Source organism: Enhydra lutris, unplaced genomic scaffold, assembly GCF_002288905.1.
Source record: "Enhydra lutris kenyoni isolate GAN:26980312 unplaced genomic scaffold, ASM228890v2 scaffoldscaffold27, whole genome shotgun sequence".
NCBI classification, from domain to species: Eukaryota; Metazoa; Chordata; class Mammalia; order Carnivora; family Mustelidae; genus Enhydra; species Enhydra lutris.
Window position 1 is genome coordinate 18,728,110 of NW_019154111.1, and position 20,537 is coordinate 18,748,646.

The 20,537-nt window shown below is 37.3% G+C and overlaps 1 protein-coding gene across 5 annotated transcripts in view; it reads left to right on the forward strand.

Annotated features, from left to right (window-relative positions):
* The window catches only part of LOC111151929 (calcium dependent secretion activator 2), a 532,957-nt gene that overhangs the window by 359,838 nt on the left and 152,582 nt on the right, over positions 1-20,537 (forward strand). For 4 of the 5 annotated variants that reach the window (XM_022510148.1, XM_022510145.1, XM_022510146.1 and 1 more), the window contains exons 10-11: positions 15,839-15,947; positions 16,974-17,174. In XM_022510148.1, the coding sequence (XP_022365856.1) occupies positions 15,839-15,947; positions 16,974-17,174 (310 nt within the window). Of the gene's footprint in view, positions 1-15,838; positions 15,948-16,973; positions 17,184-20,537 lie in introns of all 5 variants that reach the window. The other variant, XM_022510149.1, reaches the window with a different exon arrangement.

The following is a 20,537-nucleotide window of genomic DNA, read 5'->3' on the forward strand; positions in this document are numbered from 1 at the left end:
GACAGATTCTGAGTCTGGTGAGTGACTTTTGAGATAGTGAAGCATTAAGTAAAATATTAAAAGACGTACAAAATAAAACACATGTTTAATACTTTATCATTTAAATCACCATGGCTTTAGAAAGTAGGTGATTCCTTTGAGGGTGAAGGGTTTTTTGTTTGTTGTTTGTTTGTGTTGTGCTTTTTTATTATTTCTAAAGATCTTGAATTTGGTACTTAAAATTTTATGTATCCATCATGTTAAATAATAATTTAAAGTGAGCTAGAAATATAAGTGCTTAAAGCATAAAATAGCAACTGGACTTGTATCAAGTTATATTAAAGAAAGAAACAACACTGATGTTAGGCATTTTACATTGCGTGTGAAAAAACGAGCCTTTTGATGGGTAATTTTGAAAAACTAGATCTTAATTGGCAAACAAATTTTTAGCATTTTAGGTGGGTTACACATATCATATCTGGGTTCTGTAGCGCACGACCACATGAACGTAATTAATATAGAGATCTTTAGAGATGAATGCTTTTAAAAAGAGTAACCATTTCAAAAACCTACATTGAAATGTATAATCAAGATCATATCCATTAGAAATAAAGGGGATCATATCTAAAACTACGTTCAGAGGCATCTCCACGTTCTCTTTCTCAGGTTCTTGTTCATTTACGTATTCATTCGACAAGTCTGTGATCTTGATGGGAAAGAAACAACCCAGGGAAGGGGTGGGGTGCAGGGAGAACCAAGTGAGTTTGGGACCTGGAAGCCAAGAGAGGAAAGCCAAAGCCCTCAAGTCATTCACAGCAGAGAAGCATATGGTCCCCAAAATCAAAATCGGCCAGGCACCTTCACTCTGTTACAGCAATAAGGCCCATCTCCAACCCCAATGCAATGATTCTTGGAAATCGCAAAGGAGGAGAGAGAGGAAGGTGGTCTCCTGACGGTGGGGTGTGGTTTGTTGGGGACTCCTGCGCCACAGGCCAGCAGGGGCCAGGAGCCCTACATCCGTTGTCTCTGATTCTCTCAGAGCTCTAGAGGGCCATCATCCTTGTCTCCTTTGACAGGAAATCGACTGAGGTATGTAAGAGTTAAGGTGACTTCCCCAAGGTCATATCCGAGATGAGTGGGAAAGAGTAAGTGAGGGCAAATGAGAGTGGGACTTCTGTTTTTTCTCAATGGCAGACTCCTATTAAACCTGGCTTTATCCCCCTTTCCTGCTCTTTGAAATACCTTGATATGATTATCTTCAGAGAGCCCTTTTCTGGCCCAATTATCAAAAATACACCCCCTTTAATATCATTCTCTTTACGGTTTTATTTTTCTTCAAAAGTGATTCACACTCAAAGTCGTCGACGATACTTCTTTATTTGTGGAGTCTTCTCCATTCTCTTTGAGACTGATTTTATTTTCTAATTATTTTTTTCTGATTCTGATGCTAAAGACATTGTTATAATGCTCCCGACCTAGAAATACTCATTGTAGATATTTGTCGAGTGAATGAATGGAGGGGGAAATACCACAAGAACAGGAAAATATATCAAAATTATAAATGCATGTGGAACTAAAGGCAGTTATTTCCTGTTCTGACTAGTAAGCCAAGAGAGACTAATTCCCAGATCTGTGCAAGGTATCAAAGAATGACCAAATGTATCTTTCTAAAAGACCAGATTACTTTCATGCTACTCTTCAAACTCTTTTGCCAGTAAATAATTTTGTACAACTTATAGGTCATTGTAAACTTTTTTTTTTTTTTTTTTTAAGAGAGAGCAGGGGGCAGGGGAATAGGGAAGACAGAGGGAGAGGGAGGAGAGATTTTTTTTTTTTTAAGATTTTATTTATTTATTTGACTGAGACAGCACACAAGCAGGGGGAGCAGCAGGCAGAGGGAGAAGCAGACTGCCCACTGAGCAGGGAGCCCGATGTGGAGCTCAGTCCCAAGAGCCTGGGACCATGACCTGAGCCGAAGGCAGACACTTAAGCAACTGAGCCACCCAGACACCCTGGGAGGAGAGCTTCTTAAGCAGGGTCCATGCCCAGCGCAAAGCCCTATGTAGCGCTTGATCTCACGACCCTGAGATCATGACCTGAGCGGAAATCAAGAGCCAGTTGCTTTAACTGAGCCAACCAGGTGCCCCAGGTCACCATAAACTTTTCATCATAAATTTAAATAGTTACAGTGGATGCAGTTTTTAAAATAAAACCATTAATCAATTGTAAGCACGCCAAAGAGGATCTAAGTGCCGCTGTGATTCTATGGCTACCTGTAACCATTGAAAATTGTGTTTTATTAGCTTTTTCTCCTTGAATTCTTATTTCCCTGGGTCTTCCCCAACAGAATTTTACTCTTAGGAAGTAAGTATTGTGTGTCAGAATCCTCCTTCACCACCCTATCACGCTTCTCTGAAAGTAAAAAGAAGTGTACAAAGTTGGAACTTAAAAAAAAACTCCCATGAAGTCCTAACCTTCCTTAGAATGTGACCTTAGTTGGGAAAAGTGTCCTAATTAGGATGTGGTCTTACTGGAAAAGGGTGAGTCCCTAATTCAGCATGACTGCTGTTCTTCTAAAGAAGAAGGTATTGGGAGTAGTCAGGCACCCAGGGAGAACGCCATGGGAGGATGAAGGCAGAAACCGAGATGATCCTTCTACAAGCCACGACATGCCAAACATTGACAGACGTGATGGGAGAGACTAGGGATAGAGTCCCCGTCACAGCCCTCAGAAGGAACCAACCTCGATTTTAAAATTCAAGCCTCCAAAACAGGGAGACAATAAACTTCTGTTTATGCCACATAAATAAGCAAACTTAAGCAGAGAACAAACCTATCTACCAGATAGACAAAAAATAACATAGGAAAGACAGAAAACCCCTTTCCCTAAAAACAGCTGCTTCTTTACTTCTTCTTTTGCTGAACACCAGACTTATTTCCCCTTCTCCCTCTGTTTGAAGAAACCAAGTTAGTTAAACTACCTCACTTGAATAAAAATAAGACCGAAGGAAAAGGAGAAAACAAACTCTTATAAACAAAGGCTTTAGGTATTAAAAATTATTTTATATTGATGTACGTTTGCAATCATAACTAGCAGACAACTAATAAAAGTAGATACGTGACAAAACTTGAAGAACAATTATTAAACATAAAAAAGTGAAATTTTATTGGAAATGCCCATCTTCATGGACTGGTGGCTTCCCTGCCCAATCTTCCTGTACATGAGCAATTTTTCTAAAATGAGAAAGAGTTTCAGATTGATTCCTTGTGTACAGCATTATTTAGAGATGTAAGCATGGAGAACCCTGGCCCACCTAAGTACGTCGGTGGGAACAGTTTTGTCACAGAAGCACTCATTTTCTCAACTGGGTTTTCGGTTGTATGTTTAAGTTCCTGAGTTAGATGCCCCAAACACATAGCATTGGAGCATTTAAAATATTTTTACTATTCTATAATCTTATAACTAAATTAGTTCCTTCTGTAATTTCGCCAAAAGCAAATAAAATGTAAAAACCACCTAATATTCAAATACTTTGTTTTGCCTCTGAATGTAGAGAACCATATCGTTGCCACTGGAAGAATTCCTACCCAAACCTCACTACATAAATGCCTGCTAGAAAATCGAAGCTGGGTTAGAGAGAGCTGTTCATTTCGACTTTCTCTCCAGCTTGAGACTGAGGGGGTAAATCCTGTCAAGTTCTCTAGTGGGAGATGAAAGGGAAGCAATGAGAATTTCCTGTCATTCAGCAAAATCAGACCTGGAAAGATCCCTGTTATTTAAGGATAGAGGAGAGGTGAGGTGGTATGGGGAGGGAGGGGAATAATGGAGACCTGTGAAGGGATTCTGTAATATTAATACTGATTTTGCTTAATGTGTAAGAAACATGGGCTCCATTGAAAAGTATATGGAAATTAGAGCTGCCTGAAATTAATAGAAGAGAGCTGACAGAAATAAGGAAGTAAAACAAAAAAAAATTGATGTCCACATTTTAGGCAATAATGTACAGAATGAACACTATACAGAATAAAGTAAATAACATAGAAGACTTCGAGAAGCTCTAAGTCTGAAAACTCTACCCACAGTGGCAAACATTAAAGAAAGAAAGAAAATACCCAATATGATAAAAAAAAAAATCTGCTTATTGAAGTGGGAAGAGAATACAGATAAAACAGAAGTAGTAATAAAAGCAACAGTGAAAGTAAACAAAAACATTGTTTGGTATTTAGAAGAGTCTGCAGATAAACCTCCACATTTCAGGAAATTTAGTGAGAAGATACCTTCAAACATTTCTTGTAAAATATTTTTTTCAATTAAAAATATGTGCGTTGGGGTGCATGGATAGCTTAGTGCGTTAGGGGTCTGCCTTTGGCTCAGGTCCTGATCCCAGGGTCTTGGGATGGAGTCCTACATAGAGCTCCCTGCTCAGCCGGGAGTCTGCTTCTCCCTCTCCCTCACCCCCCACAACCCACCCCCTGCCCCGTGCTCTCTCTCTCCAATAAAACCTTTTTTTAAAAATGTGTTGCTTCCTACATCTTAACACTCAACTACAGAAGTCAGTAGAGTTACATCTATAGAGAATTGATGGGAAATTGTGTGGGACTTGAGAAATGAGTAACATCTGTGTTCCGTAAGTCACCTTCCTGAAAATATTTAAAGCAAAACTCCTGGTATTTGAGGTGAATGAGTATGGTTTCTCAGAAATATGAAAATTAAAATATAAAAGAATTAAAGAGTAATGATAATAGAGCTAAATCTCTATTAACAGTTATAAAATATCTTGAGTCAAACATAAACATGAAAAATGATTCCTGAACAAGTTATGGACATGTGAAGTAATTTTTTTAAAATTTTATTTAATTTAGAGAGTGTTGGGGGTTGGACGGGGCAGGTGTCAGAGGGAGAGGGGGAGAGAGAAAATCCCAAACAGAGTCCCCGCTGAGCACAAAGTCCAATGCAGGGCTCAATCTTAGGACCCTCAGATCATGACCTAAGCTGACATCGAGTCAGATGCTCAACTGACGGTGCCACCCAGGCACCCGATGAAGAATTATAACAAAATGTGAAACTAAATTCCAGGTTTTTGTCAAAGTTAATGAATGGAGTGATTAAAAACGGGCTGTACTCCTCAGGGTATATAAGAAACAGTCAAAAATGATTTTTGAAAATAGAAATAATAGGAGGTTAGCTCTGTCCTTGAAAAGTTTTAAAGTAACTGGCAGAGAATAAAAATGGGATGTTGAGGAAACTTTAGTAAACCTAAAACATTTTTGAACACTGCATTGAGAACTAATGATGTACTCTATGGTGGCTAACTGAACATAATAAAAATTTTTTTAAAAACCTAAAGCAGAAGACACCTATTCTTACTATACATGTATTAAATGTACACATTAAGAGTCCAATTCTCAGAATGGGATTAAACAACAAAATCCATTTGTTTGGTGATCTTAAGAGCTACACCACAAATGGCAAGAATATGAGAGAAAGTAGCATGATAGTACTCAGACCAAGGAAAGTTTAAGAGCAGTATTAAACATATCAAAGGATGATAATTTTACATTCATTGAAAATGTAATCAATAATTATGATAAAACAAATGATGGTGATTTATTGACTATGTATCTGAGAGAAGAAAATAAAGGGATAATGCCTCAAATTACTTGCTGTTCAATTCACTTACCTTTCTCTCCCATACCCATAGTAGTCTTAATAGTCTTTGATTATAGTTTCTTACAGATAACTATATATCTTACAGCTATCTTAAATAATAACTTTGCCAGAAAATAAGAGGTAATTGGCTTACTTGGAAAAGCAATATAAGTTTCAGAATATGAATTATAAAATAATATGGTATATTAGAAGGAATATATCTAACTAGATTTGTGGACACTTGTGTTTCTAGCCTTAAGAAAATGATTTCCTCCTAGGTGACTTTGGGAAAGTCAGTTTCCTCATCTGTGAACTCTGGAGTTGAGATCATGATCTCAAGGGCCCAGCACCCTAATCCCTTAATAGCACTGTGTTCTAGAGAATAATCTCTTCTTTTCATTGAAGCTTAACTCTGGGTTTAACTATTTGTGATTTAGTGAGACTTGAGTCCCCTAGATATCGTAGTCTCCAGTTTCCAAATGTGTTTTCTTAAGATCCTTGCCACACAAAATCTATAATTCTATCAAACGTAACAATATTTCATTTGTTAATTTTTACTGATTAAATAAATACCTTGTAGATTGTTAAGATAGTACTATCAGAAAGTAAACCCATACTGTTATGGAATCCAGTCCTATCTCTACAATTACATAATATGTATCTTTGTGTGTGTGTGTGTACACATATATATATATATATATATATACATACAAGTATATATATGATATATATCATATAATTTCATTCATGTACATGAATGAAATTATATTATTACATTCCATTACAATTCCAAAGTTGCTTATTATTTTTCCTGTTCAGTTTTCAATTTGCAATTCTTTCTAATATTTTGGCTTTACCTTTCTCTCAAAATAAAAACATATAAAATACAGCAAGAGCTCACTTAAATGAATCAGGTGTTTTTGAGAAAGTAGGACTTTCTTTTTAATATAATCACTCCATAATCACTTTTTTGATTTGTTATTTTTTGATTTGTTTTTATTTTTTGATTTGTTATTTCATTTTTTGATTTATTTCATTTTTTTTTAAATATCTTAGCATTTTAATGGGTTTATTATGACTGTGATCACATCACAGCTACCAGTATACCTGAAAGAATAAGACTTGGTTCCTCCATGGCTCTTAAATCTGGGTCCATCACACGAAGGATGCTTAAGACAACCTAGTTAGAAAAAGGAATGAATTTAGCCTCATGCTTATCGTTTCTTGAACATTTTAATTGATGTGTTTGACATTTTTTTAAAAAATCAAATATTATTTGTAAGTGGAGGAAGTTTCATTAAAGAATACAAGTTGGGTAATTTGGACTGCTGGACTCTTAGTATATTTTTTAAACAAGGTAAGTATGTGATCTGTACTGTCAAATAGATTTTTTAATGTGGCTGAGTATTTTATTGAATTGAAATAAGTTTAATTTCATGGAGGAATTAAAAGGCAGGGGCTATATGCCAGACACCGTGGGAGCCGGTGAGTCAAAAACAAAGAACACATACTGGTAAATGCACTTAAAAACGATGTAAAGGGGACACGTCTGTAAGGGTCCTGGAAGGAGGAGTAGGGCTTACTAGATTAAGAAATATGAATCATGCCATTTTAAAGGTGAAGGTGATATATTCCTGCTTGGGAGTTCAGGTGGAAAAATGAATAAAAATGGGCAAGTCTTGTTGGAGAACCTGTCTGGAGTACCAAACACAGGGGTAGCTATAAATTCCAACTACTGTGTGCGGGAGATTTTTGTAAGCCATGCAGGCAAGGCAGACCTTTCTGTGTTAGTCATCTCTCTTCCAGCAGATTCCAGATTGTTCGTGTGGTGACGTGTCAAGAGACTTTCTTTCAGCCAGGTTTTTAAGGTTCTTCCAAAAGAAAGAACAGAACAGGAAACTTATGGATTACTGGCTCAGTATATTTTTCTCTTAATAATTGGTCACAAAAGTATTACTTGGTAATTTCCTGGAGTCTACTAATTATATTTTAACTACTAATGGAGTCTACTAATTATATTTTAATAAGACAAATCTGAACATATTTTGGTTTCATATACTCACCCCATCATAAATTTTTTTTTCCTGGGATGTAGTGAAATGTGGTGAAAATGTGTAGTTTTTCTCATACATATGAAAGTTAGACCTGTTACTAAGAATCTCCATAAAAAAGGAAAAAGGAAATGGAAAGATTAGCCAAAGGATTTGAATTGGTGATCTTGGCTAGTCCTAAGGTTATGCTAAGAATTCGCTTGTGGAAAACACCTAGAAATGCTGGGTATGGTACGATACACATCTTTTTATTTTTGTTAAAGATTTTATCCATTTATTTGACAGAGATCACAAGTAGGCAGAGAGGCAGGCCGGGGGGCGGGGGGCGGCAAGCATGGGGCGGGGGTGGGGGGGTGGGGGGGGAGGTAGGCTCCCCGCTGAGCGGAGAGCCCCATGCGGGGCTGGAGATCACAACCAGAGCCAAAGGCAGAGGCTGACCCCCCCCCCCCCCCCCGCCCAGGCGCCCTGATACATATCTTTTTAAATGCATAGCTGTACTGCAAGGAGTAAAACCTTAGGGACCAAATAGTGAAGCTTGTGCATTGAGACTGTAGCTGTATTGGGCTGAAGTATGGGGACAAGGTGTTGATGTTGCTGTGTAGGGATTTTATTGTTTACTCAGAGAAGGAAAACCAGAGGCATTGTCAAAGTGGGGATTTGGATAAGAGATCTTCTCATAAAGGACTTAGAAGAGCTAGATCTCCATGAAATTGGACTAGAAGAAAACCTGCCTCCAGGCTTGTAAATCTATATTCGGCCTTAGGCTCTGAATATGGAATAAAAATGACTCCTGAGAGTTTGTAACTATTAACCTATACTCAGAGAATGTTGAAGTTCTAATCTATTTTATACTAATATAAGGGAACACCCAAGTTAAGAAATTAACATAAAAAGTACTTCTGAATTGATGATGTGTCTGAGGCATCTGGCATTTAAAAAAAAATTGTTTTTGGAGATATGAACCTTGAACATGGGTTTTGTAAAATATCCACAGATGTACCAGTGCCGGATACGAGCTCATATTAAAAATTACAAAACAAAGAATTATTTGCACACCCAAGAATTTCAGTAATAATTGTCATATATATAAACTATTAAATAATTTTATTTACAGTGATGAAATTTATAAATTGATTCAAAAGTACAAGAAAAGAACAAAACAAAGAACATAACACTATGAAAAATGAACAAGCCGATTTGGAATGGCGCTATGTAGAGCTACTAGTAAAGATTTAAAACAGTCATGAAGTTACACCCTTATTGGACAGGTTAGATAATAGGTTAGACACATTTAAAGAGAAAATTAGTGATGTAATTAATGATGGAATATTATAATTTTAAGAAATTATTCCATAATCTGCACGGAGAAATAAAGAAGCATAAAATATGCAGAGAGCTTAAAAGATAGGGAGGAATGGATCAGAAGTTTCAAGATACTTCTGATAGAATTTGAAGAAAGGATAAAGGGATAGAAGGTAGAGTCAACATTGGGAAAGATAATGAACAAGATTATTAAACTGATAAAAGTCGAGAATTTTCAGATACAAGAAATACTACAACTATCAATCAGGATAAACATTAAAACTCCCCCAAACGTCACAGTAAAGCTACAGGATAACAGAGGTGCCTGATTGCCTTAGTGATTCTTGATCTTAGAGTTGAAAGTTCGAGCCCCACATCAGGGGTAGAGTTTACTTAATTTTTTTAAATTAAAAATTAAAACACAGGATAGCAAAGATAAAGAGAACACTTAAGAGAAACCAGAGAGAGAAGGCAAATTAACCACAAGGGGACCACAGTTGGACTTTTATCAAAATTTTCAATATGGATATATAAGCTCTCTGAAAATAGAATGGTATCTTCACAGTGCTGAAGGATTACCAGCCTAGAATACTATATAACCAACCAGTCATTCATAAGGGAGAATTAGACTTACTTTAAAATAAACACTGACTCAAAAAGGTTTTACTAAAGAAGGAACTTGAACTCAGTGATGGAGTGTGAATCAATAGACAGTAGTGGCCAAAAAAATGGGTAAAGACAAGGGCCACTATAAATATTAACTGTTATCAGATAACATATTTTAATGTTTCCTCTTACTAAATGTTAACACGCTAAATATTACTAAAACAAGGTAAAACTAACACAATGAGCCCTGATTTTATTATAAGAGGGGAGGTAATGATAATAGAGCACTCAAAGTTCTCTGTATTCAGGAGGGATGAGTTAAAAACACAATAGGATTTGAGAGAACAATCACCAAAAAAAATAAAGACAGAATGTGTAGTTTCCTCATTATCAGAGGAAAGGGATTTTGTTAATGTTTAATAGAGACAGGGAATAAGAGAAAAGTAAACATGTTAATGAGCACAGTTAGGTAACAGAAATAATTCCAGATATATTACAGAATATAAAAATATAAATGATCTTGACTTGCCTATTAAAAGATTAGATTTTTGGAGATTTAAAAAATCCGACTATATATTGTTAATAGAAGTTTAAAATAGAACACAGTGTAAATGAGAATAAAAAGATGAAAACAGGGGCGCCTGGGTGGCTCAGTGGGTTAAGCCGCTGCCTTCGGCTCAGGTCGTGATCTCGGAGTCCTGGGATCGAGCCCCGCATCGGGCTCTCTGCTCTCTAGGGGAGCCTGCTTCCTCCTCTCTCTCTCTGCCTGCCTCTCTGCCTGCTTGTGATCTCTCTGTCAAATAAATAAATAAAATCTTTAAAAAAAAAAAAAAAAAAAAAAAAAAAAAAAAAAGATGAAAACATTTTCAGGCACATACTAACCAAAAGAAATGTTGTATAGCTTGGTGAATATCCAACAAATAAACTTCAAGGCAAAAAAAACTTTCAGAAATTTAAAAAAAAACCTACATAAGTATAAAGGAAGCTGTTTACCAGCAACAGGGAACAGACATAGAAGGTATAACAAAGGCATATATGTGTAAGATTGTGTCTTCGAAAGATATAAAGCAACTTTCAAGGGAATCATATGAAGAATTCACAGACAGCACTGATAGGAAATTTTAACATACCTCTCAATAATTGACACATTGGAAGAAATATTGGAAAACTGTAGAATATTTTTCTACGCAATTAGTAAATTTGATGTAATGGACATAATCGCTGAAAAATAATTGTAAAAATGCATTCTTTTTAAGCATTCTTTTAACAACTGGCCATGCCCGAGGCAACAGAAGAAGTCTCAAAAAATTCTGAATCATTCTGGTCATAGTCAAATTATTTAAAACTCATTAAGAGGGACGCCTGGGTGGCTCAGTTGGTTAAGCAGCTGCCTTCAGCTCAGGTCATGATCCCAGCGTCCTGGGATCGAGTCCCACGTCGGGCTCCTTGCTCGGCGGGGAGCCTGCTTCTCCCTCTGGCTCTGCCTGCCATTCTGTCTGCCTGTGATTGCTCTCTCTCCCTCTCTCTCTGACAAATAAATAAAATCTTTAAAAAAAAAAAACTCATTAAGAAAAATGTAACTGTAGATCCAAATTTAAAAGTGTACTTATGTGCTCATGTGTAGAAAAGAACTAATGAACATGAGAAATATTTAGAACCGAATTAATGAAAATGCTATATATAACTTGTGAGATGAAACGAGGGTAAATTTAGAATAAACCTAAATATACAGGCATTTAGGTTTATTGAACCTATATAATGAATAACAACTGAAAATGAATAAGTAGATGAATTTAAATATTCATGAAGAATAAAGTTAACCACCCCCCAAAAAGAAGAGAGAAATAAAAAAAGATTGCAGAAAATAAGAAATAGAAAGCAGAATAACAAAATGCAAAGATACTCTTTGCAAGTGCTCAAAAAAAGAAATCCTTAGTGAAACTGATTGTGGAAAAAGGATTTGAATGACTGATACATTAGAAAAGGAGCAAACTTGTCTAATAAAGAAACCCACAGGAAAAGAAATCCCAAGGGGCTAATAAAACTATGAGGAAATGCTCAGCTCTATTAGTAATGACAATTGTAAATTCAGGTGATAGATATCCCTCGTGAGATACCACTTCCCATTCGTCTAAATTGGTAAAATATAAAAAGACACAAAATACCGAGTTGGGCAAAGATGTATTGTGTCAGGTGCTCTCACGTAGCACTGGTGCATGTATGAATTAGAAGTTAGTTTTGCAATACCTGGTGAGGATGAAGGTACACAGGCTCTAGGACCTAGCAATTCCACTCCTTGGTGTAACCCTTCAAATAGTTCAATAGTTCTCACATGTGTGCAAGAATGACCATTGGACATTATTCTTAATGGCAACAAGTGTAAGAAGCTGAAGTCCATCATTAGAACATTGGGTAAACTGTAGCAATTCACTTCACAGCGTTATGTATCAAAATGGTTAAGGGGCACCTGGGTGGCTCAGTCTGTTAAATGTCTGCCTTTGGCTCAGGTCATGATCCCAGGGTCCTGGGACTGAGTTCCCCATCGGCTCCCTGCTCAGCGGGCAGCCTGCTTCTTCTGCCTGCTGCTCCCCCTGCCTGTGCTCACTCACTCACTCACTATCGCTCTCTCTGACAAATAAATAAAATCTTAAAACAACAACAACAAAAATCGATGGTTAAATACATTGAACTTTGGAGGGGAAAAAGTTGCCGAAGAAATATGTTTGATTCATTCATACAAAGTTCTCAAATGTGTGAAGAAACCCTTTATCAATTTACTTACATGGTAATTGTGATTTATAATGCATATATATATATATTTGGTCTTTATCCCCTTCTAACACAGAACCCTGTACTTTCCCAGGGAGTGATGAAGGTGTCTTTTGTTACATTAATGGTTACTTGTAGAATCCACCCAAGGATGGGCAGGGCTTGCCTATAGGACCCTGTGACTAGAGAGTTGGAACTTTCACTCCCACATACCCCACACCCTCCCAGACCTGGGGGAGGGGAGAGGGGCGGGACATTGAATAAATCTCTAAGGGCCAGTGATTTAATCAGTCATGCCACTATAATGAAGCTGGTATAAAAACCCAAAAGAAGGGGATTGGGAGAGTTTCCAGGTTGATGAACAGATGATTTAGGGAGGAGGTTGTGGGAACTCATCTTCTGTAGCCCGTCAGAAATACAGGTAATAATTTGGACTAGCATCTGAAGTACAAGGAAAGGGTGGAGAGGAACCTCCGATCTATAGATTAGAGTCTGGGGTTATGACTGGCATCTGAAGGGAGGTTGGGAGGGGCAATCTTGTAGGACTGAACCCTTAACCTATGGAATTCTATTCTGTGCGCTCTCTTGGTATAGAGTTAGAACTGAGTGTATTGTGGGACACGCTGCAGGTGTCCAGAGCATTGTTTGTTACTGGTGTGGAAACCACCCTGCCTACATACCCATGTATGTACTATACTAACGTAAACATGTTAGTATATCATTGCACTTTGGTTCATGCTTGAAATATCTTACATTTTTAGGATAGCACTACATTAAATCACTTTATGGAAGAATAGTGGAACTTGGGACTAAGTTACTGCCCTTAAGTAAGAGAACGAGCTTCTTTTTAGAACGAATAAGGGAAGTATGTCATTGTTTACCATCCACCACCCACCGCTCCCAATCTCCCCAGATCCCCCACAATCATACTTTCTTGCACAAGGAAACTCAGCCACCTTTAGTAACAGACCCTTATAGGAGCCACCACCAGGTTTCATCAGTAAGCCTTGGGCATAGGCAGGTGAAAAAGTAAATTCATCAACAGTCTATAAGGGGAAGGAAAGGAGAACTCCAGATGTTTTGGGGTTTTTGCCTCACTATTCCCAAACAAGTTTTTATGTTTTTTTTTTTTTTTTTCCAAAATGGAAATAGCTGTACTCCTTTTTCCTCATTAAGATATAACTCAGGGGCACCTGGCTGGCTCAGTCAGTTGAGCATGCGACTCTTTTTTTTTTTTTTTTTTTTTTTTTGAGCATGCGACTCTTAATGTTGGAGTTGTGAGCTTGAGCTCCATATTCAATGTAAAGATTAATCTTCTCTGTAGAGAAACTCAAACACTAAAATAAAATTAAATCACCCACAATGGCACCTTCTCACAATTACTACAGATATTTTTGTCTGTATCCTATTCATATGTATAGTGTTTACCCAAAAGAGCACATGGTACATTTTTGTTTTTCACCTACTTTTTATGTTGTGATGTAATCTTAGAAATAGTTCCATGTCTTGGGGGAAAAAAAAAATAATCTGTCATACGTGTTTTGGTGGCTGAATAGCATTCGACTGTGTGGTCAAGCCACAGTGTCTTTAACCAAGCCACTGTTGGTTTTCCCAGTTTTTGCTTATATTCAATACTGCAGTGAACACCCTGCACATGCGTCTTTGAATCCTTGTCCACTTGTTTATTTGAAATAAGTTCTTAAAAGGACCTATGCCGGATCAAGGGGATTGCGTAATACATGGTGAGGCTTACCAATTGTTAAGTTTCCAGCAGTCTGGAGACTCAGGCAGGAGCTGGTGGTGGAGTCCGAAAGCAGAATCGCCCCTCTCTAGGTAACTCATTTGCTGCTCTTACCTGTCCCCTCCATACCGATAGATACTCATTCTGTGTTGAATAGATATTTTGCCTATATCTTCTCTTAGTTTCTGGCTTTGTCTTTTTACTTTCTTCATGGTATCTTTTAATGAGAATTTCTTAATTTTACCGTAGTCCATGTAATTTCTTTCTTTCATAATTAGCTCCCTTTTGAGTCCTCTTTAATCTTTGTCTCTTAAAAGCTATTTTTTTAAAGATTTCTTATTTATTTATTTGACAGAGATCACAAGGAGGCAGAGAGGCAGGCAGAGAGAGAGGGAGAAGCAGGCTCCCCGCAGAGCAGAGAGCCCAATGTGGGGCTCGATCCCAGGACCGTGAGATCATGACCTGAGCCAAAGGCAGAGGCTTTAACCCACTGAGCCACCCAGGCGCCCCTTAAAAGCTATTTTTCATGTTTCCTTAGTTTCATCTGTACTTAAAAGTGGAAAGGGAGCATAATTCACATTACCTGGAACTATTTTCCGTGGATCCTACGTTGTAAGATATTTTGCAGTTTCGGTATTAACGCACCAAACATTCTTATCTCCTGCTGGGAACAGCAGCTCCTCTCTCTATTTTGGGGGAACTTCTCAGAGCCCATCTGTTGTAGCATGTCTTCTTGGCCTCAGATGTAAGCTCTTGACCCAAATTGGGCTAATGTTACTTTTACCCCTTCGCCACAGTGACTGGTGCAAATACAGCCTTAGGACTCGGGGTGGGACAGTCAGGGAGGTGACCAATAGCTGTTTGCAGCTGTGGTTCTAGGTCAGTCAGACTGCAGCTCGTGAAAATGAAGCCAGTTCCAAAAGAGAAGTAGAATGGAGAGGCAGCAGATCTTGGCAGTGTTATATCACAGGCTGCCTAAAACTCACTCCACCTTGGACTTTGCTGTGGCTGTGGTGACGTAGGCCAGGAAATTCTCAACTTTTATTAAAATCTGGTTTGTTTCGGTTTTTGTTTTTTGCTTTAGTTAAAGGCTTAAAATAAGCCTGCTTTAAAATATAGTCCCATGGGGCACCTGGGTGGCTCAGTTGGTTAGAGGTTGGACTGTTGATTTCAGCTCAGGTCGTGATCTCAGGGTCTTGAGATCGAGCCCCCCATGGGCTCTGCACTGAGCCTGGAGCCTGCTTGAGATTCTCTCTCTCCCTCTGCCCCCCCTCCCACCTTGCTATCTGGTGTGCACACGCTCTCTCTCTCTAAAAAAAAAAAGTAGCTCCATGGCCATATAAGTTTGAGAATTCTCCTTTTATGTCTTATTTTAGAGATTCACGAAGTATGTCAGCCTATTAAAGGTCATAAGAAAACATGCAGTAGAAGAAGCTGTTTATCTTTATTTAACTCAGTAATTCTCAAACTGATTTTTAACATGAATGCTTTCTTATGGTGCTTCTATTAATACCTCATAGACTCTAGGCCAGCAGGTCATTGGTTTGGGAAATGCTGATCATAGGTGCGGCAAGCTTCACGGCAAGCTGACAGATGAAAGGTGCTTTTATCTCTGAGCTAGGTTTTGAAAAATGCTGACATTTAATATATGAGCAATGCATGTTGTCTTTCAAATTTGGCAAAGAGTCTTATAAAAAAATAAATTTAACACAAGCACTCTGCAAACCTTTTCTTGCGCAGGTTAGCCAATACACATTTGCTATGTGCAGTTATAGAGAGAAAAAGTCTGAACCACAAGAACTAATGCAGCTGGAAGGATACACTGTGGACTACACAGATCCCCACCCAGGTAATTCTAAGCTGTGTCACGTTCTCTGCCGTTCATGGATTGATGAAATTCTCATAAATATCCTCTCTCTGTTCTAGGTTTCAAACTCTGTTGAATGAATAGGGGTCATATTTCACTTACGTACCTGGAGAAAACCTCATGAGATTCAAACTATATTTTTCTGAGGGCTACTTAGCTTTAGCATAACTCATCATTTCTGCTTTCTTTAGGACAAGGGTGCAATATGTGAAAGTTACTATAATAACAAAATTATGTAAGAAACATCAGCAATGCTTATAGGAACTTTTGTACCAGAAGCCAAAAGGTACAAGAGACAGAAATAGGGAAAGAAGTGGCAAATGAATTTTTTGCATTATCTACCAATTTTCTCCCCAATACCACAGTCTTAAATTCTCTCCTTACTTCCATATTAATATAGGTACGTACTAGATGCTTGGTATATACCATTGGTGAGGGAATGAATTAATGACTATGTGGAGATTAATGAAATTAATAAAGCAATATTAAGAAATACAGAGCTTTAATTAATACAGAGATTAAGAATTTAATATGGAGAGATTAAAAGTAGGAATCTGTGTTCGCATTCACTAATTGGTCACAGAAAAATGCAAAATATCTTCTTTATGAAAGAATTCTCCAAAGGATAAAATACCATACAGATACAAGTATCACTTTTGCCCTACCTGTCTTTCATTTCCCCTAAAATCACCATGTATTTCTCCTGCATATAGAATGAGAAATGTGCCAAAAGATAAGACTTTCTTCCCTGACATGAGTCTGCAGACCATGCTATATATTTCTATGGAGGTTTGTACGGCTTGCAGAATGTTACTACTATGTCATGAGCTCTTCATTTCCTTAAGCTGTTTTTAATTTTTAAAGTGACATGGAAGTTTAAGCCTTTCTTTTATTAATAGCATTGAGCTACTAATGTCAAACTGATTCTCTTCCATCTGACTGTTGAGTGAATGAGCTTGAAATCTGCCAAGTATGTAAGTTTTTAATGACGTCTTTCTTCCTCCACAGGCCTTCAAGGTGGTCAGATGTTCTTTAATGCAGTTAAAGAAGGAGACACTGTGATATTTGCTAGTGACGATGAACAAGATAGAGTATTATGGGTTCAGGCCATGTATAGGGCCACAGGTCAGTCCTATAAACCCATTCCTGTGATTCAAACCCAGAAGCTGAATCCTAAAGGAGGGACTCTCCATGCGGATGCTCAGCTTTGTAAGTTGTGCTGAAAAATAATTGGATTATCAATTAATAACCTTAATAAGATATAAAATTGAGACACATTTGTTTAGTATCATAGTTTACATCATTAATGAATTCCTAATTGAATAAAAATCATTTGTATTAGTAGCCATAGAATCAGCGCTCTAATTTTTTCACATAGTTTTGGAATAAACATTGCCTGGGTTTTTCAGTCATGAATTTGCCAAGCATTGGGGTATCTCTGGGAATCTCAAGACCATATAAGAAAACTCTCCAAAACTTCTCCAATACTGTTTTAATAAAATAATAATAATATTATTATTATAATAACAAACATGATATTATTTAATATTTAACATTTTATTTCATTTTAATAAAATATATTTTAATAAAATATAATATATATTATATAATATTATTGTATGATAAATTTAATAATATCTTAACTAAAAATTAATAAAATACTATTTTACTTTATGTGTTTTATAAAAATGGGAAAAGTGTTGTGAAAACAAATAGGCCTTGACAGGACTCCAGAACACCAAAGTGATGAACCATCCTTTCCTAGGTTTGTTCTTAATACTCCAGAAGGATAATAGGGCTTTGTTCTGTTGTAGATTGATTTTAAAAAGGGGTAAGTCATCAATCCAACTTTCTTTATCTAAATACCTTAGTATTCCTGTCATCCTTTGTATGCTAATTTAAATCACTTAAAAATTTTTATTTTTCCTTTAAATCTATAAGTGACTAATAACAAATGATATAATAATTATAGAAGCATTTTCAAACACAGCTTTAATAATCATTAAACCAAATATTCTAACTTCTTACACTTCTTTGCAAAGCTTCCCTAGTCTCCTCTATTGTAAGTCAGTTTTTTTCTATGACCTTAAATTCAATTTTTGATCTTCTGGTCAAAAGGTTCTACTATTAAGGTTCTTCTACAGGAGAGTAACATCTTGACATGCATTATTTTGTTCTTGTACTTTTCTTGTATCAAATAACTGCTCTCTTTTCACTATCACATCTGGGCATCTTAATGGCATATTAAGCTGAACAATTAATGATGGAAGATGAGCTCAAGTCCGGCTACCTTTGTGTTACAGGGTTAAAAGTATACATCTTTAAACTTACCCCAGTCCATCTTCATAGCACTTCATCAATAGTGTTTGAACCTAAAAAGAGTAGTTCTCCCCTTCTAGCCTCTAGACTACTCTTGTCCTACATTTTACTTCTACACATATTATAAATCCCACAATACCTTGCTATTATAATTATTGCCTTAACAGTCAGTTACCTTTTAGGGAAATTTAAATAATATGAGAAAACATTTGTTATATACTTACCCAGGTAGTTATCAGTTCCATTGTTCTCCATTGTCTTGTAGAAATCTTTTACTTCTTGGGGAACCTGGGTATCTCAGTCCGTTAAGCGTCTGCCTTCTGCTCAGGTCAGGATTTCGGGGTCCTGGGGTCGAGCCCTGCAACAGGCTCCTTGCTCAGCAGCGAGCCTGCTTCTCCTTCTCCCTCTGCCTGCTGCTCCCTGGATTTTGCTCTCTCTCTCTCTTTTCCTGAGTCAAATAAATCCTAAAAAAAAGTTATTGAAAGACTTCTTTTGAGTTAGGTGTAAGTCTGGTGATGATTAATTCTTTTAGCTTTCTTATATATGAAAAGGTAATTTACCTTCATTTTGAAAAAAAAGTTTTCTTTCAGTACTTTAAAGATTTTGCCTTACATTCTAACACCTTTTTTTGTAACGAGAAATGTGCTCATTTTTGCCTGTTCCTCTATACATAATGTATCTTTTTTTCCCTCTAGCTGCTTTAAAGATCTTCTCTTTAACACTGGTGTTGAGCAGTTAGCTTATAATGTGCCTTGATGTAGTTTTCTTTCTGAAAATGTCCTTGAGTTTTATTCTAAGACACAATTAAGTCACTTGGAAACAGTTCAATCTTTTCAGGTTTTACTCGCTTTCTTAGATGGAGCTAAACAGTGTCTAGTCCTGGATTAATCCATTTTCCCCATTTCTGGATCAGGGTTCTTCTTAAAGACTCTAACTGAAGACCCATGAATTTTGAGGTTTCCTATTGGCTGTTGAGAACATGTACTATTGCAGGCTCCGAGCTCTGTGTGAGTTGTGGGCTCTGCCCCCTCTCATCATTTAGGATGATTTCTGCCCTGGCCAGAGGTAGGTAGTCTCCTCACGTGTGTGAAGCGGTCACTATTCAGCTGAATATGGAAAGAGGAAGGGGGATGAAACCATATTCTTGAAGGTGGACATAGCCATTTTGGCTTTCCTGAATTGTCAGGTCCGTCTTCTCAACTTGGGGAGCCCGCTAGTGCTTGTGGGCTCTCGTTCCCTGTGCCTCAGCTCACCACATTTGTTTCCTGTCTCTCAGGAATCACTCTCTTGGGTTGTCTGATGTTCGGTGTTTTGAGAACTATTTTTTAAATGTATTTTTTCCTGAATTTTTAGCTGTTTCAAATAGGAGGTAAATCCATGCTCCATGATGACATCTTGACAAGAAACAGAATGGTTGTTTTTTGTAAGTTAGAACCAGATTTCTCAGCCCTGCCTATTAATATTTTGGGCCAGGTAATTCTTGGTTTCAGGGGTTGCCAGGAGGGCTAGCCTGTGAATTATAGGATGCTTAGCTTTATCCCTGGCTTACACTCACTAGATGCTGATAGCAAACCATACCCCCACAATATGATAACCAGAAATATCTCCAGACATTGTCAAATGTTGAGGGGGGTGGGTGCAGAGTTAAAGATGGGCTAGAAACACCCTCATTTGAGAACCACTGAGTTACAGTGACTTGAAAATTATTTTTGTGAAAAGGTCTCCTCATTCATTTGTATTTCAGTATTTTTTTCACATCCTAAGTGCAAGAAATACCCAAGGAGTGCACTGAGTTCACAGATACCATCCATCTTGTGTCATGGCAAGAAAAATGGTCAGGAACCACTGGCCTAGAACATTAAGGCCAGAACTACACAATACAGATTTAATGAATATAATATCTAGTAATCAGTTGATTCAAATAGCCATGTAATCTCTTTTTCACAAAACCTTTCTACTGTCAGATATCAGCCTATTTGTCAAAGCAGTGTTGATTAGGCTAAGTGGAATGGAGTTTTCTAGCCCCTGGATTCACTTGTTCCAAAAAATCCAAACTTGTTCTAAAAAGCCAAACTGTTTTGGTTATGTTACCAACAGCTTTCATGTATTTCAGATGTTTAGTTAAGTTTTCTATCCCTGCAGATCCTGCTGTTTTCTCTTTCTTAAAAAGGCGGGGGGGAGGGGAGGAAGGAGAAAAAAATGAGTTTCTACCTCATTGAATGAGAATACTGATGTTAACCTCTATCAGAGAAG